This window comes from Aulonocara stuartgranti (genome assembly GCF_965226115.1).
Source record: "Aulonocara stuartgranti genome assembly, chromosome: 20".
In the NCBI taxonomy this organism is placed as follows: domain Eukaryota; kingdom Metazoa; phylum Chordata; class Actinopteri; order Cichliformes; family Cichlidae; genus Aulonocara; species Aulonocara stuartgranti.
Window position 1 is genome coordinate 6,652,297 of NC_138956.1, and position 18,442 is coordinate 6,670,738.

Genomic DNA, 18,442 nt, shown 5'->3' on the forward strand with positions numbered 1-18,442 from the left:
CCGACGACCTTTAAGCAAATAAGGTTTTTCTTAACTAAGAGCTAGTGGGACAGTCAGAGCTTTTGTGACATATTTCCTCAAATGCACCTACACCTTTACAACTTTTTATCCAGATAGTTTTGTTTAGCTTGCACTTAAAGGTCCTGGGTGTGCCCGGGTAGTGGGGATTTATGCTTAAGTGGGAAATCTACACCATTGCTATGTTGTAACCACAAGCCACACTGAAAACGTATGATGTAACCTATGGCATAACTCGATGTGTGCTGGTGTAACGGCACATCGCCTTGACGCAGCCATCGATTATCGATTCCACCTGTGCGTTTCTAGCTGTTTTTTTGCTGCAGTCTTTGAATTTATCAGTGAGAGAATAACAGTTATTGTCTCAATAATATGTACTCACAAATGTCAGCAAATTCCCAGGGGGAGGTTGCTGAAACTGTTGGAATAGATATGAAAGAATCCCAGCACATAATGCACCAGTACTAGCATAAATGCCCGCATAAATGACATCAGCCACAAAATCTATGTGATTGGGTGAATAAAGGTTGTAGTAAAAAGTGCACTGAGTTTTCAGTTATAGTAGAAAAGAGCTCTATAAGTACAAGTCCATTTAAAACTATTACATTTACAATTAAGTAAGAAACCTTGTTTGGTTCATAGAGGCCCATTGTGTTATTTAGATGTATCTTAGCAATCTGTCAGTCCTGTATGTATCATGTATGTATATCTAAATTCTTTCATGTTTGTTTCATGGGGAACAGTTAAACTGTTAGAGCCTGTGTCTTTCTGTCTGTGACGACAGCATCATAAACCCAGGAATACTGTTGCTTGAGTGGGAAGTCAATTAGCTCAGCATGAAAGGAAATGTACTCAAAAAACCCTGAGGTCACGAGTTTAAGTCATCAGTGAAGTATATATTTTTTTGCTCATTCTTTCTCCTGAGGATGTTTTTTTCATTTTATTCCAATCAGTAAACATTAGAAAGCAACTCTTGAATACAAAGCTTCTCTTGCTAGAAAGACTAGCAAAGAGACAGCCTTCAAGAAGAACCTCAAACCAGTTGAACGTCCAATTTGGAACTTTTTTTTCACCCCAAACAACAGCAAAAATCCCACATCAACAGTTAGTCAGTGTTGAAATGTTTGCTAAATGCTGAAATCTTTTTCCACAGTAACATTAGACTGCTTTCATGTTGAATCCACCGACGACAGATTTCTCTCCCCTGGTGCTTAAATAGCTTGTATGTCTGATCTGTTTTCATTAGCTACAGTGGGGCAAAAAAGTATTTAGTCAGCCACCGATTGTGCAAGTTCCCCCACTTAAAATGATGACAGAGGTCAGTAATTTGCACCAGAGGTACACTTCAACTGTGAGAGACAGAATGTGAAAAAAAAATCCATGAATCCACATGGTAGGATTTGTAAAGAATTTATTCGTAAATCAGGGTGGAAAATAAGTATTTGGTCAATAACAAAAATACAACTCAATACTTTGTAACATAACCTTTGTTGGCAATAACAGAGGTCAAACGTTTACTATAGGTCTTTACCAGGTTTGCACACACAGTAGCTGGTATTTTGGCCCATTCCTCCATGCAGATCTTCTCGAGAGCAGTGATGTTTTGGGGCTGTCGCCGAGCAACACGGACTTTCAACTCCCGCCACAGATTTTCTATGGGGTTGAGGTCTGGAGACTTGCTAGGCCACTCCAGGACTTTCAAATGCTTCTTACGGAGCCACTCCTTTGTTGCCCGGGCGGTGTGTTTTGGATCATTGTCATGTTGGAAGACCCAGCCTCGTTTCATCTTCAAAGTTCTCACTGATGGAAGGAGGTTTTGGCTCAAAATCTCACGATACATGGCCCCATTCATTCTGTCCTTAACACGGATCAGTCGTCCTGTCCCCTTGGCAGAAAAACAGCCCCATAGCATGATGTTTCCACCCCCATGCTTCACAGTAGGTATGGTGTTCTTGGGATGCAACTCAGTATTCTTCTTCCTCCAAACACGACGAGTTGAGTTTATACCAAAAGGTTCTACTTTGGTTTCATCTGACCACATGACATTCTCCAAATCCTCTGCTGTATCATCCATGTGCTCTCTGGCAAACTTCAGACGGGCCTGGACATGCACTGGCTTCAGCAGCGGAACACGTCTGGCACTGCGGGATTTGATTCCCTGCCGTTGTAGTGTGTTACTGATGGTGACCTTTGTTACTTTGGTCCCAGCTCTCTGCAGGTCATTCACCAGGTCCCCCCGTGTGGTTCTGGGATCTTTGCTCACCGTTCTCATGATCATTTTGACCCCACGGGATGAGATCTTGCATGGAGCCCCAGATCGAGGGAGATTATCAGTGGTCTTGTATGTCTTCCATTTTCTGATGATTGCTCCCACAGTTGATTTTTTCACACCAAGCTGCTTGCCTATTGTAGATTCACTCTTCCCAGTCTGGTGCAGGTCTACAATACTTTTCCTGGTGTCCTTCGAAAGCTCTTTGGTCTTGGCCATGGCGGAGTTTGGAGTCTGACTGTTTGAGGCTGTGGACAGGTGTCTTTTATACAGATGATGAGTTCAAACAGGTGCCATTCATACAGGTAACGAGTGGGGGACAGAAAAGCTTCTTACAGAAGACGTTACAGGTCTGTGAGAGCCAGAGATTTTCCTTGTTTGAGGTGACCAAATACTTATTTTCCACCCTGATTTACGAATAAATTCTTTACAAATCCTACCATGTGGATTCATGGATTTTTTTTTCACATTCTGTCTCTCACAGTTGAAGTGTACCTCTGGTGCAAATTACTGACCTCTGTCATCATTTTAAGTGGGGGAACTTGCACAATCGGTGGCTGACTAAATACTTTTTTGCCCCACTGTACCTTACAAAGGTCAGATGTCTTCTCCGCAAAGATGTCTGATCCCACGGTAACACGCCTTGCTTTACAGCGAGGATTGTTAAATAATGCCAGTGATATCAACGCCACACAGCCCCATGAGTTTGTTTTTACTAAGGAATTGAGGAGGTGAGTGCACTGTGCTGCTCTGAGGCTCCTACATCATTATTCAGCTGGCAGATTTAAAATCCCAAACCGCGAACAATGGACTCCCTCCAATGAGCCGATGTCTCTTTTGTTCTCTCCCAAAATAATTATGTTAAGAGCTGACTAAAAGCCTGTCCCTTCTCTTTAGAGCTGAAGTTATACGCAGTCGTGGGCTAATGTTAATGTAGCGATCGTCATTTACAGAGGAGCGCGTGTTTGTGTTTTAGCTAAAAATGCTATCCAAGGAACTTAAGCTTAAAGGTCACAGCACAATCACAATTTGAAATTTACTGATATCCATTTTTTTTAGAAGTGCTGTAGATTCAGTGTATTTTTTGCAGACTTCCATCACTTAGAAGTCTTCCTCAGAAGAAAAGGTGATTGTTAAGGGTGAGCTGGCAACACATAGAAAGGAAATGTTATTTGTCTGTAATCCTGGCTTAAATCTTGTTATGTGAGCCACCATAGATGGGGCACAGCAGATAATGAGGGATGTTATTTAACCAGAAGGATGCAGTGAGTGGGATGTGAAAAACACACTGTGTGAGCAACAACAACATGGCTGAGGTTGTTTTTTTCCCCCTCTTTTATAATCAAGGGTGATAAAGTCTTGCTGCCTCTAGAATTAACAAGAAAATATTCGTCCTTAATGTGTAATATTCATATAGCTTTGAATTACAAACAGCTCACCTGGCTTCACCAAGAGGTTCAAACTATGCCTCCCAAGATTCATAAAGCTCACCCATTAACTTGTTATATGTTGTGTGATTGTTCCAACAAATGCCACTTTATCTTGTCACAGCGCTAAGCAAAGAGGCTACTTTTTAAATCTTGCAGGTGAAAGAAGTATCCATTTTTTTCCTATTTAACTATCCACAAGAAAGCAAATATACATAGTTTGGAAAATGTCAAAATATTCCGTTCTTCCGAATGAGGGGGGGAGGGGGGTATGTATTACACAGCCAGTCAGTGCTCATTATGATAATTTGAATGAATTGTTGTCAACATGCTAGAAACAGACCCCAAATGTTTTCATCCTAAAAAACGGGTTGCACTCCTAATAAGGTTAATAACCTGCTCTTAGCTATTTTTAATACTGGCACAAGCTCCCTGAGGAGTCCAGTGTTTCTGTCTAGCAACCAGTGACTTGGCTCACTCATTACGTCTCTCAGTAGCATCATAGAGGAGCCCGGCAGACAAAAGCTTTTAGCACACTCTAGTAATAGATGTTCACATTGAACTACTTGAAATTGCAAGGACTCGGGTATCAGAAGAGCCTTTGTGCCGTGAGTTTTAAAAATATATCGTTAGCTTCATAGCATAAGTGCCTAAGTCATTGACTTAGTCAAATGACTTAGGCAATTATGCTATGAAGCTAACGATATATATTATGTAGAAAGGGATGTTGTAATCAGGTGTTTGTGATTTTCCACATTGGGTTGGACTTTTTAAGGGGAATGTTTTGCAGATGTCCTGATTCGCTTCTTTTCTGCTTATACAGGCTGACATTTCTTTTTGCACAAATACAGTTTTCTCACAAAGGCAAACATTTCTTTTGATTTTAGGCAAACAATTTGCAAAGCAAGTGCTAAACATTTGTAAAATGCAGTGTGGGCCAAAGAAAAAAATCTTTCTTCAGTGCGAAGGATTTAGGTGCCTTTTTAAATACAAAAAAAAATAAATGTTATTCTTGGCAACAAGTTGCTTTGTCGGTGTTAAGAGCATAGCTAGACTGAAGGTTTAGGTTTGAATTGCTAAAAGAAGGCTGTGTAGTAGTGTTCATAGTGGGCCTGTAGCAGCATCTAAACCACTTCCCCAGGAAAGCAGCAAAACACAAGAGGGAAGATAATGCAATGCATCAGACTAACAATGTAAGGTACTGCTGGGTATATTTTAGTCTGGGAATGTTTTGTTACTCTGGAGTCAGACACCTGTACTGAATCTACTGCACTTTGACAGGTTCAGAGACATGCTCTCTGACTTGCACTTTTTGTGTGCAGGGGTTCATACTACTGCAGGATAATGACCACACATTTCAAAGCCTTGAAAGGACTACTTGATCACCAGAGAAATCCAGGGAGTGTTGGCTTTCTGTCCACAGATACCTAACCATAACCCAGCTGAACATTTATGGGGGGCCCTTGAAGACTGAGAATGCAAAATGGGCTGGAATAACATGCGTTAGCAGGTTTAGCATGTCCTTGCAAATCAAGTAGATGGACAGTAGGCATACTAAGGTATTGGGAAATCAATGTAAAAGTTGAACTTTTAACTCAAACCCATGAATTAATTTTTCCTGAGTGATATTGGATTCAAATGATCTGCTATTCAAGTACATTCGCAGCAGTCAGCGAATAAGACAGATGCTTGCACAGATGTGTATCATTTCTTTATGAAAAGTCTCTTAAACTGCTTCCTTCCCGTGTCATCCTCCTCCTCCACCTCCACACACATTAACTTCAATTCTGTATGGTTCCCAGGTGGTTCTCTGGTTGTTTCAACTGGTAATAATTCTTGGAGGCTTGAACTGAGCAACAGAGTATGTTAGTCATTAATATGTCTGTCAGCAGGAGTGCTTCCCCATCTCTCCTACATTCGTGCGTGTAACGTAACAGTCTGAGCCCCCGGAGCACAATTGTATGTTCAAAATGTTCATAGGTAGGTCAGAAGCAGTAACTAACAGTGCTAATATGATTTGCAAGTGTGAATGAACCCGTTCAAAGAGTCACAGTGAGTGCTTTCTTGCATCCAGCACCAGGAGGGTCGCTGTTGCCAAACGATCACAGGTGCAGGATGTGAGGCAGCAGAAGTGTTTTTGGCTCATCTCAAAGACGGCTTTGATTTCACTTCCTGAGGCAGGTGCTGGAAGGTTTCCTGTTTCTCTTGGTCAGTGAAGGATGTTTTTTGTCTTCATTCGCCAGCTAATGTGGTCTGCGTATCCCTTTGGCTTGGGGATTCCTCTGGTAAGAACAAGTGAAAGGGAGAGATATGAAAGGATGATGAGGGCGGTTGAAAAAAAAAAAAAAACAGAGGTTGAATCTGTCCTTCATTTCCGCTTGCCCAAGCATGTTCGCCAGACACAACTTGTGACTGTCACGCAGTTAACCAAGCCGTGATATAAGTTCATTACTGACACACAGCTGGTTCTGAAGGGGAGAAAAAAAGAGGGCAGAAAAAGGCAGATGAACACGTGATGAGAAGTACTGTGCTTTTAGGAAAAGCAGTTTGATGTGAAGAAGACAAAAGTAGAAAGATGCAATATGAATAAATAATATATAAATAAATGATGTATTGTCAGTTTCAAATGATAGCTGGAGGGAACCTCGACTTTAAACACCTCTGAAAAACAATCTTGCACGAGGAGGTAAAAAAAGATCAAGAGGAAGCAGGAGAACAGGCAGATGCAGAAGAGCAAAAAATGTTTGTCTTTGAGAAAATTAGAGCTTCTCTGAATAACCACTGTGAACCATATTCTTTATCATGATGCGTGGGTGAGCTGCCAGAGGATTAGAAAGAGTGTGTGGCAGAGAGAGACGGGGGGAGAGGAAAAAAAAGGGACTCAGTCTCTAACAAACCCAGCAACAGAGTGCAGACTGACATAAGGGTTCATGCTTGATCCACCTCTCTATCAACGTATAGTCAGCGACAACAGCAGGTGTTTTTATTGTTATTTGCTTCAGGAACAAACTAACAAATCAGGAAAAGATTTGTTAGTTAGATTAAAGAAGACTCCTTAATGAAGACCACCTCTTAATGTGCAACATTCTTCATGGCTGTGTCAAAACATTAAGAACAGCATTAGACCTTAAAGTCTTTCAAGTCAAGCTTGTCTGCAATCCCAGCACCACCCATATCAGCTGAAAGTTCAGATAATAGGCTCATTATCGGATGCTAAACAGCTTTAGCCTGTCTATATTTGCTACACATCTGGAAGCCTCTTTGCAACCCACATTTACCCCAGCTCCTACTTTATCATGTTGTCTGCTCTTGATCACCTCCAGTTTTCACCACATGCACGTTGGTAGGATGGGGGAGGTCCACGAACATGGACATAAAGCCACTTATAACTTACTGTAGATAAAACGGTAATAATCCTCTGAACTCTATTGTTTGTCACTGAAGTGCAGTCATCTACACTGTAGATTATGACTAAATAGAAGTATGTAAATCTTCAAGTTATTTGACCCTCCACAAACTCTGTCTTCCAGCCATGAAGTCGGACCGTAAGCGTCTGAAAGCAGAGAAGGCAGACCTGGTGAATCAGATGCAGCAGCTTTATGCCACATTGGAGAGCCGAGAGGAGCAGCTCCGTGACTTCATACGCAACTATGAGCAGCACAGAAAAGTACGGCACCCGTTTTCTAACAGTATAGAGGCACACGCATCCATACAGACCCACTTTTTCTTGTTTGTTTGGTTTTTTTGTAGTGCATGCTCTAATCTGCTTAATTAAAAAGACGGTTGGTTACAAAAAAGGATGTTTACAGTTTAAAAAAAAATGTTTTTGTGGTATTTAGATTTAGATGTTGGTGCGTATGTGGTGCCACAAGAATATGTCATAGTAAGCCCAACATCTAGAAGCACTTTTTTTATTCCTGTCATCTCAGGGTAAAAAAAAAATCAAATGAAATATTGAAAGCCCTAACAAGGCAGCACAGAAAGAGCCACTGCCTTTCTGTTTGAATCGTTCTGTTTAGTCGTGCTTGATGTGTGAACCAATCCATCAGGATCTGTGTGTCTACTAGGAGAGCGAGGATGCAGTAAAGGCGCTGGCCAAAGAGAAAGACCTCCTAGAGAGAGAAAAGTGGGACCTGCGGCGGCAGACCAAGGAAGCCACGGAGCACACGGGGATGCTGCGGTCCCAGCTTGATCTCAAGGAGAACCGCATCAAGGAGCTGGAGGCTGAACTTGCCATGGTGAGAGAGAAAGGCAAATGAGGGAACTTGACAGGCAGGTAGTGAGTCAGCACTGCATTACTGGCTTTTTATAGGCTCCATTTTCTGGAATCAGATATTTAGGAACATTTCTAATGTTAGAGTTCCTTTTTTTCCTTCTAAGATAACAATGTTGACTGACTAGTCAAAGAAACAAAGATATTGCACAAATAGTTTGAGTCCTGGTTCAGGGATATACAGTACATCTCTTTGGTCACTCTGCACTGTTTTGCCTAAACTGCATCTAATCGAAACACGGAAAGCCTTTTGAATGTACAGCATAGCCATCATTCATGTCTCCAACCCCCCCACCAGATGAGTAACTGTGTCAATCAGAGAATGGAGTTCCGGGTGTTTGAGCGCCTTGTGGACAGGGACTACTCTCCTAGGGTCATGGCGGTAAGACAGGCCCCAAGATTTAAATCTTTCCACTCCTGCCCCCTGTGGAGTTTTCTCCTATTTGTGACCTGTTTGTTGCTTTGGAAAGCCTCTTCCTGCTCCTCAGATGCACGTTTTTCATTTAGTGTTTTTAGTTGTTGTTGTTTTTTAAACTAACCCTCAGCCCACCCTGACTGATCCCAGTAATCCTAACATCGGTGGTCCCACAGATTTCCACTGTAATCGATCGGAATGTGTTTCAGGTCTAATTGAAATGCTTGGGGGAGGCAACAAAAACATCAGTAGTCTGACAACTAATGATTACATTGAAGGTTTGGGATTGTATTCTGTTTTGCATGACAGAGACTGTGATTGATAACCGTTTGACTGCTGGTAGACGGAGATGATTGCAGTGGAGTTGATTGTGCTGGTGATTTGCAGCCCGCCGCCGCTTGGCATGATGATACGATTCGCACAATAAGCAATAAAAAAAACATGTCAAGCATAATCAGAAAACATGAACACAAAGAAAAAGGTTTTATTGACACAAAATAAACATGCACAAACACAATGTCCAAGGCTCCAGTACAGCTCATTGTTACTCCTGCAGAAAAGCAGCGACAGAGCAAATATGTTCATTAAAGTTATAGAAAAGCTTAATTGTTTTCAATGTCTCCATTTTTTATTTTCTTTTTTTGCACCCCAACAACACCCCCAGCTTACACCGCCGTGGATACAAACAACCAGCACCTCCTCCAGATATTCTGTCAGAGCTCTCAGGAGTGGTAGCGAAAGATTTCACAAACAAAAGGAGAACAAGAATATAACTGCATTTTTAATGAGACAAGCGCCACATAACGAGCCCAGGGGAGAACTCGCATATCTGCATGCGCTTAGAGACTTGTAGTAGAAATCTGAGCACAACATGTATATGTACACACACACACATGGGGAAAAAATAGAGATTTACCAGCCCACTCAAAAGTGAGTTTGCTGAAGTGAAGAATTTTGATTGTGGCTCACTGTGCTCTCTGACTGATGACTTCTTTCCGTCTGCCTCCTCAAGGCGAAACAGTCGCTAGCCACCCTGACCAAGGATGTGCCCAAGCGCCACTCGCTGGCCATGCCCACGGAGGCGGTTGTCAATGGAAACAACCAGGAGTGGGTGATGCAGGCCGATCTCCCTCTGACTGCTGCCATCCGACAGAGTCAGCAGACCCTCTATGTCCACACGGGGCATCCCGCTGACAGGCAAGGTAAGCCAGCAAGGAGCACCAATAACACCTTCATCCTGCACATGAGCTGACTGACATGAGGCGGTTTGACCATCATTTACCCTTTGCATGCTCATGTGAACCTGCTTCACACACATTCACTCCTACCATCTGCTTAGTATGACCACATTGTTGCCCGACGACGACGTTCCAGTTGTGACGTGTCATGCGCTTTCTGTATGATTTCAAGTGCAGATTTCTTGTTTTTGGGGGGGCTTTACAGCTTCTATGTGTCTTTGCTGCACACAAATGTTTTCTCTGCACTTGACAGCTATGGCAGCTGAGGATCAGCTGTGTGTTAAGAACCTATTTGTTTGAGGTTTGCTTTAGTTTTATGGAATTCAAACAGTAACTTGGCCCCGTTTTTTAATTTCATTTACATTTTTTCATTTCTTGTTCGTACCTAATTTTTCTTGGCCTCCTTTTCTACTTTTCAGCTCCCTCACAACATTTTCCGCAGTATCCTTTTGATTTGAGTTACACACACCTCACGAGATAGAGAAGAAACAGCCTCTCCTGTCACAGCTCCCGCTCTGTGCGGAGACGTTCATGGCTGAGACGCATTGCAGAACCACATTTTTAAAAATTCAAAGCAAATGTCTTTTCTTATTTGGCTCACTCACTTTGAATTGTGTCACCGCTAGAAAACAGTGGTGTGTTTTTAGCAAAGCGGCCAGCACAGTGCCGAAAACCCTTCTGCAAAACAAGATGGTCTGGTAAATTCAGCTGGCACTCAGTGCTCATCCTCATGTGTTTCAGTGCAGATGTCTGCACGAAGGATTGCAATGATATGTGTTATCTAAGCAAAATATGTAGGCCAAATAGCATGTAACAAAGAATAGGCAAGTTTTTTTTTGGGGGGGGGGGGTTGTAATACAGAAGTTCTATCATTATGGGAGTTGTAGAAGAAACGTGAGCCATCAGTTTGAGAGGCTCTGCTAAATTTAAAAGCAAGAAAAAAGCAATGAAAAGAAGGGAAGTGTAGCAGTGTCACCTCCTGCTACCCTAAAATAGAAAGCTCTGGACAAATTAGCCTCATAGCCACCAGAGTTGGAGTCCATCTCAGTCCTTTCAGAGGTTGCTTTTAAAGGGCAGTTATAGGGTTCACATAGGTTGCTGACTAATTGGGGACAGAAGCAAACATTCCCCTCCCCCCAAATAAAAAAAGAAAAACAGGAAAAATGTGTGAACAGTCACGAACCCTAAATTGCTATGCAATTGGTTGCACTGTATGTATCAGTCTCACCGCTGCACGCACACACACTTTCTCAAACCTCTGTGAAGCTGTTTTCACTGTTGCTTAGCAACTGCAGCTGATTGCAAATAATTTCAGGCTTTTTGGTTACAGACTTTTTTTTTTCTTTTTTCTTTTTCAAAAAGACATTTTTATTTAAAGGCATCGTGGCGTTATTTTAAAGAAAACAGATTTTTTTTTTGTCCCTGTTCTCTACTTCTGGTACACCCAAACACCCAAGAAAGAAACAAGCCTCTTCTCTTTTCCCTCTCGCCCCGTTTAGTGGCTGCCGTGCGGGTGAGCCCGTGCCACTCGCGCCAGCCCTCCATCATCTCCGACGCCTCTGCGCTGGAGGGAGACCGGTCGTCCACACCCAGCGACATCAACTCGCCGCGCCATCGGACTCACTCCCTCTGCAATGTAAGAGCTGCCCACCACCGCACCCTCCCAAGTAGTCGCCACACTGTAGTAACTGTTGACTTGCCCTTTGCTGCCCGGCTGCTGTTGTTTCCTTCCACCATCGTTCTGGCTGAATCCATGTCGTCCTCCCCCCCCACCACGCAGTCTGTTGTGCACTCACTCGCAGCAGTGACTTGAATTTATGTGAAAACCAGCTGTGGTTGTTTGAATAAGTGCATGCCTTGGCACCATGTCAAGTGTCACTGTGTGTTGTGATCTTTATCTTGTGGTCTTTATCGCTCACTCTGCACCCTTACTTCACCGACTTCTCTGGTCTCTCATCTTTCTCCCATCTCTTCATCTCCTCCTTCTCGCTCCCTCTCTCTCTCCTTCTCTTTCTTCTTTCAGTCCCTAGAAGATCTGGAGGAGGCGAAGCGTAAGAAGAAGAAAGAAAAGATGGGGCTGGGGTCTCTGTCGCGCGTCTTCGCCCGAGGAAAGCAACGCAAGTCCCTCGACCCCGGTTTGTTTGATGGTACTTCAACACCTGATTATTACATAGAGGAGGATGCAGACTGGTAAAGCACACACGTCCGAGTGAACCACCTGGAGAGCCTTTTTTTGGCAGTTATCAGAGGACAACGTTGTATTGCCCGAGCGCATGCGTGAGAGAATGTGCTTGTTTGCGTGCGCGTCTGTGTGCGTGTGTGTGTGTGACGAAAGCGTGTACAGATAAAATAATGTGTGTACCTTTTATGTAGTCTCACATGCACGCATGCTTCGGTTTGTATGGGAGCGAGAGTGTGCGCGTGCTTGTGCCACCCATGGTCAACGGCCATGTCAGGAGCCGGAGGCGCGTCTTGCTTCGCTGAAGTGTAAACCTAAAGAACAAATTGCACCTGTATGTATGTATGTATGTATATGTACAGCCCTGTAAATAGCGTGGAGAGTGTAATACAGCAGCAGTGTGGACATGTCATGTTGTATCTGCCCTCCAAAACAGCTGTGTTATCTGATCTTTGAATTGTTCTCTACATTTTTACTTTTTTTTTTTTTTATTGTTTTCACTCAACTGGAAACTTGAAGGACTGCTGTACTTGTAAATAACAGTTGATGTGCACTCTGTGCGTGTAAATGTCTCCTTGTCCTGAATGCCTTTTTGTTATTTTTGACACGTACTCCCCGCCGTCCCTCCTCCCTCCCTCCCACTGCCTCTTAACTTTATCTCCTCCCTGTTTATTGTCCTGCCTGGTCCATCCCCTTCTTCCACACTGCCATGATGAGAACAGTTTCCTGTAGGCGGCATGCAGACTCCTGAAATTCACCGCTGGGTCGGTTGTCGGGTGCATATCCCTCAACCGCCGGAAAAAAAAAAAAAAGTCTGTGCAGAGGCAATCCTTGATGTTTACTTAGAGAGACTTCAAAGAAGCTGCTATGAGAGGAATTAACTTTCTATGCAGAACAGTTTGTTCCCCTGCATTTTGAAGCCAAACAGGAAATGTGAGAAATGTGTTTTCTATCTCCTCAGATAGAAGGTACATGTGTGACATGCATGCACGTAGCCCCGGTCCCTAAATCATGCATGCCTGGTTACCCCACTACAAAGAAAAATCTCTCCCTGGTTATGTTTCCGAAGAGGTGATAAACTGTTTGCTTTTCTTTTTAATTTAAAAGAGAGGTTAGTTACTGATTTCATGTTCATTCATGATTTTGCCCCCATTTCAAATTAATTGATAAGATTTGTAAACTTGAACCTTTGCTGTTCAAGGAGCGCTCAGCTGAATGCTTAAGATCTTAACATCCTGAACTGCGCACAGTTTCGTTTTAATCTGCACCTGCAGGGCTTTTTATGCGAAATTACATTTGAAATATCAAAGGTCAGCAAAGAAAGAAAACTGAACATTACACTTTGAATTTTTAAATATTATTCCACACTATTTGCAAGGCTTTGTGCCTTTTTATCTCTCTTTGTTTTTTAGGATCTAAGCTGCTTTTATTCATTGGTGTATGAATACTGGGAGCAGGATTATTCTGGGAAACGTTAAAATAAGAAAGCTATCATCACAAAATACATAGCATAAACACCAATTATTCTTGCGTTGCAGGTGTTCAACTGACAGTCAAAATATTTCTAGACCTCTGGAATTAAGGGCGACTTAAGAGATGAGCAGAACCTCAATTAAGAGGTGCAGAAATTACATGAACTACAATTGAAGGTTAAAAATCAGGATTTAAGCATCCCAATCAAGCAAAGGCGTACCTTCTCCCATGACCCCATGACCTCAGCAAAAATTCCAATGTAGAGTTCAAGCCATAGCTGGGAAAAGGAAAAAATAAAGCAATTAACTTTGGACTAAAGGTTAATGGCATTAATCCGAGCAAAAGAATTTCCACAGACATCACGTTACTTCCGATCTTTCATTGGATCGAGTCGGAGTCTGCACTGCCACGCCCCAGGAAATCTTTTCTCTCCCTGATATTAAACTAACACTGGGTATTTGTTGGCCTCGCCTGAGACACTAGAGTGCCAGGTTACCGTGGCGTGTCCACGTATCCAGTAAGGAGATCGTCCTTTACATTTGAGTTCACAGTTATTGAATTTGCAGGTAAATCAGTAAGATAATTCAGAGATGAGTCACTATGAATCAAATTGTATGTACAGGAACAACGTCTCATGTTGAAAAAATTCACTGAACAGTCAGTTAAATGTATAAAATCTATGCTATTTTATCTTTTTTGTTTCATTCAGCTAATTTTTATGATCCTCTGCTGATGGGGAAACAACATATCAAGAGAAAAAAAACATTATGTAATTTTATCTTTTGATCCGTGCTCTGTTTTTGTTTTTTTTGGTTTTTTTTTAATTTCCCACGTATATTTTACTTTTTGTAAATGAGATAACATTGCAGAAATGAAATGAATATTATTATTATTATTAAAGAGTTTTATTTAAAGTCAAAGATGTAGGCCTCGGTGGAGGACTTCTATTCTGAAGCCCTGAGATGTTTAGAAGTGGATCGTAGCAAACTTTTAAAGGCATGGCAACAAAGTTACGCTCTAAAGAACTAAATGAGAAAAAATAAGATTATTTTAAAATAAAATAAGTAATGCTTAATTTCCACGTGGCTCTCCTCTCTTTCCCTTCATTAATGTTCGTGTGTGTGCGTGTTCATTTGTTGTGATATGGCTCTAATCCAGATTTGTCCTGTTATGCTGGAGGGGACTTACCATTTTTAACATGTGCCTTAGTTTCCCTCAGCCCTGCAACTCCCATCTGTGAGAGGACTGCATCCCAAAAGCTTCCCAATGGCCTCCTTTCCTCTCTTTTCCAATTTCAACTCCTCACTAAGCCAAAATGAAATTTTCCTCTTGTATTATATTAGAATCAATAATTAGAGAAAAACAAAACATTGGTGCAGAGGAGATGTGGCCATGTCATATTGTTGAATCTGATCTCATATGTGTCAGCACATGGCATCAATAATGTTTTGCTCTGATATGACTCCTGACCTCTAACACTGACCCCTCTTGTCTGACCTCCATCAGACTGTCGACACAGTGAGGCGACCCAAGAAGCGATCAGTCAGACTCAATGGGACCGAGGTGCACCAGTTCCTGTGGCTTTAAAAATGAGTCGTGCTGGGTTGCAAACTGTGTTTGCAGATGTCTTTTAATTCCTAACATCACAAAAAAAACACCTTTGGAGTTAAGCACTTCTTCAAGTTGAATTTAGCTCTAATGACAGGGATTTGGAAACAGTTGAGTGCTAACAGATACACTAAAATGCATTTGAGGGCTTTTTTCTTTTATTTCCTGTATACTCCAACAGTAAAGCTCCATACTCAGCGTCACTGGCTCAGAAACACTGGCTGCTTTTAATTTTGTGCTGAAGTATAGTTTGGGGGAAATTCACTGCTAAAATGCTTAACATAAATCTACAAGCAGGGGTGCTCATCATAGCTTTGCATGGACTATAAGAAGACTGGCTGTGACTTTATGGATTTACCATACAAGCTTATTTATAAGCCTTCTCGTCTGATGCACGACAGTAAAGCATAAGCATATTTACCAAACATTAAATGACTTCTTTAATATTCTTTTAATGAATTCAAGCTGAAGCTACTCCTTGATTAACTGGAAGACAGGAAACAGACTGTATGTACCTCCATATTTATCATTCAGACATGAGCATTGATTTCCTCATCTGCCTCTCAAGATAGCAAATAATCTTATTAATCAAAATGCCAAACTGTTACTTAAAGGGGCCTTGTAGTTTATCTACTCTATTTATCCTCCCTCGAAGCAGCGAAGAGCCACCATGGGTGATGTCATCCATTCAGCTGTAATCCATTTGTTTTTCCCAGTCATGGTATCAGAAATGCTGCTATATTATAGCAATAAGGTCTATTAAACGAGCTACCGAAGAGCACACTTAAGGCTCAGTGTCTCGTCTAAAGTGTAGTTAAAGGAAAAGCAAACAATTCACTGTGGTTTTTATAAAACATACAAAACTTACCTCCTCTCATAAAGGACACAAAACTCTTTACATAAATACCACACCGTAGCTAGCTCTGCTTTCACTGATATTTCCTTTATTAGGACTCTGTTCGGAAGGAAAAACAGACCTTGTACGCAGACCAGCATGCATCTTTGACCAAAAGAGCAGATCTATTCAACTTAATATGAATTGCTCTCAGAAGGGCACTTAGAAGTGTACGGTCGCTTCATGCATCTCTCTTCGGAGAGCACATGAAAGCATCCAGGTTGAGATGAATTACCGAAGGCGGGTTTAATAAAAATCAGTTTACTCAGACCCTCGAACCATCCAGTCGTGAATCTCCTTTGAGTAAACACACAATGGGCATAGTAAAGGCTGCCAAAAAGTAGGGTTTCCATGTTATTTGCTAGAAGTGACACTTAGGTGGAGGGAACAAAGAACCCGTTTTTGTGTAGTTTGTAAAAAGAATCTTGAACTTTCTTTTCCTTTAAAAACAAACAAACAAACAAACATAAAAAAGCAACCATGGATGTGATGATTGGAGTGACCATCAAGGAGAACAGTCATGTTACCATGGAGCTGTCATGTGGATGCTTCTGTGCAAGGCTTATTAGGGTCACAGGAGTTTTGGTTGAAGTTCATTCATTCACTCACTGGGTAAGCCTGTAAGTATGGCTGTATTCTGAGTGCTGAGGGTAATGTTGAGGTTTTCAGAAACTATGGAATAAGACAGGATACTTTGAAGTATTTCATTTGTATCACAAGATTTTAAAAAGGGAGAAAAACACAGTAAGTGCTGCAGTAAGTTCTTGATGAGCATTTCATGATGCTGTACCAACATCTGAGTCCAAACCTGATACCAGGTTGCCACCCGCTGGTCGGGGGTTAGTTAAATGGCTTTCACATTTTTACAATGAAACAAAACATGTTCTCGGCCAATATTTCTTTTCGTTTGTGACTCCACCACTTGTGAAATACTGAGAACTTAAATTTAACAATAATTTTTGTTAAAAAAAGGCAAAATATTTGGCTCAGTTTAGCGTGGTAACATTGAAACACCGCGGGGAATTATTCAGGCAGCGCTCAAAGTGTCAGGATTTACTCACAGTCGATTATAACATTGTGAGAGAGACGTGCTTTTAATGCATCGACATTTCTCATGCATCTCCTAATTGCATGTTTTAATATTACCACAGAGCTGTTAGCTGCGGGCTAATTTAGACAGATGAGTCATGTTAATTCAACAGCTCAAACAGCTGCTGGTTTAATGGACTTCTTAAGTGAGGAGCTTGTTTATAAAAGCTGCAACTTTGTTTACAGCATTACTGGCAAACGCTTGGCTTGCTGTCATGCAGCCAAAAGCTTAGGATGTCGTTAAAAGCTTGTTTGTTCCCTCTTCCCCTTAAATGGGCTGATTTGATATGAAACTATATGTATATATTGTTGTTGTTGCAGCACATTAACGTTGTTGTTGTTGTTTTTATTTTATTTTTCATTGCTCACAATGCTCACCTCTGCTTTCACGCACAACCACAACCGCATCACCCATTTGTCTACCCACCCAGACTCGGATAGCCTCTCCAGCCCCACTCGCCTCAGCCTGTCAGACGGGTCAGAGGACCAGCTCGACCGTCTGCAGCAGGTGGAGCTGGCCAGGACAACGCCCATGTCTCTGTGGAGGGCAGGCACCGTGCAGGCCTGGCTGGAGGTTGTCATGGCGATGCCCATGTACATCCGCACCTGCTCAGAAAACGTCAAAAGCGGCAAGGTATGGCAACACCTGCAGGTTTCTACATGCTTCCATATTGTTTACTTTATAGCACTCTCGGCCTGAATGGCTTAACCTCCTGTGAAGTGTTGTTTCTTTGCTTTTTTTTTACTGGTGTCAAGCCAGCCTCCAATTCGAGACTTGCAGTCAAGCCAGCCTCCAGTTGATTTTACGTTCCCTGTGTTTTCAAAGTATTACGGGAATGGATGTGGAAACCAGATTTCAAAATAAAAGCCAACTTCGAGTGAATTAACAGATATGTTAAGAACATAATAACATAATAATTTAGGCTTTTTTTTTTTTTTAGAAACTCTAATGTTACATCTACATGACACAGCCTTGTACCCTAATTGTGCCCTGTCAAGGCCATCTTATTTTGGATTTCAAAGTAAAAGCCCTGTGAATCTTCATTTTTGAACTACTCTTTCAATGAATTCATAATGCTCTTAAAAGCAAAAGTCGTATTTCCAAATACTATTTGAACTTTGTATCAACACTTTCCAACCGCAGTCTTTTTCACAGTAATACCATATCAAATAAATTCTTTCTGATTTTGCTTTTCATAGTAATGGCCCTTTGAAATTGCCGATATTTGACTTAATCTCCTAACGATTCAAAATGCTCTAAAATGGAAAATTCCTGTTTCCACAGGGTAATTCCACCTTAGATCAACAGTATACAACCCCACAGTGATACCATATCAATATCAAGTCATTCTGATTTTGCTTTCAAAAATAAAAGCCCTTTCAAATTGTCCATAATTGACCTACCTTTCAGTGATTTCAAAATGCTCTAAAATGGAAAATTCCTGTTTCCACAGGGTAATTCCACTTTAGATCAACAGTATACAACCCCACAGTGACACCATATCAATATCAAGTCATTCTGATTTTGCTTTCAAAAATAAAAGCCTTTTCAAATTGT

General features: G+C 41.6%; 1 protein-coding gene across 5 annotated transcripts in view; it reads left to right on the forward strand.

The window, feature by feature from the left end:
* The window catches only part of LOC309697778 (kazrin-like), a 196,998-nt gene extending 179,605 nt beyond the window's left edge, over positions 1–17,393 (forward strand). The window contains exons 7-14 of one of the 5 annotated variants that reach the window (XR_014273909.1): positions 7,245–7,381; positions 7,782–7,952; positions 8,286–8,369; positions 9,415–9,604; positions 11,140–11,276; positions 11,664–11,787; positions 14,799–16,539; positions 17,316–17,393. Coding sequence is in view for 3 of the 5 variants with exons in the window: in XM_082519901.1 (XP_082376027.1) it covers positions 7,245–7,381; positions 7,782–7,952; positions 8,286–8,369; positions 9,415–9,604; positions 11,140–11,276; positions 11,664–11,787; positions 14,799–14,926 (971 nt within the window). In the remaining 2 variants the exon portion in view is untranslated. The other 4 variants (XR_014273910.1, XM_082519901.1, XM_082519902.1 and 1 more) reach the window with 4 other exon arrangements.
* The last annotated feature ends 1,049 nt before the right edge of the window (positions 17,394–18,442 follow it).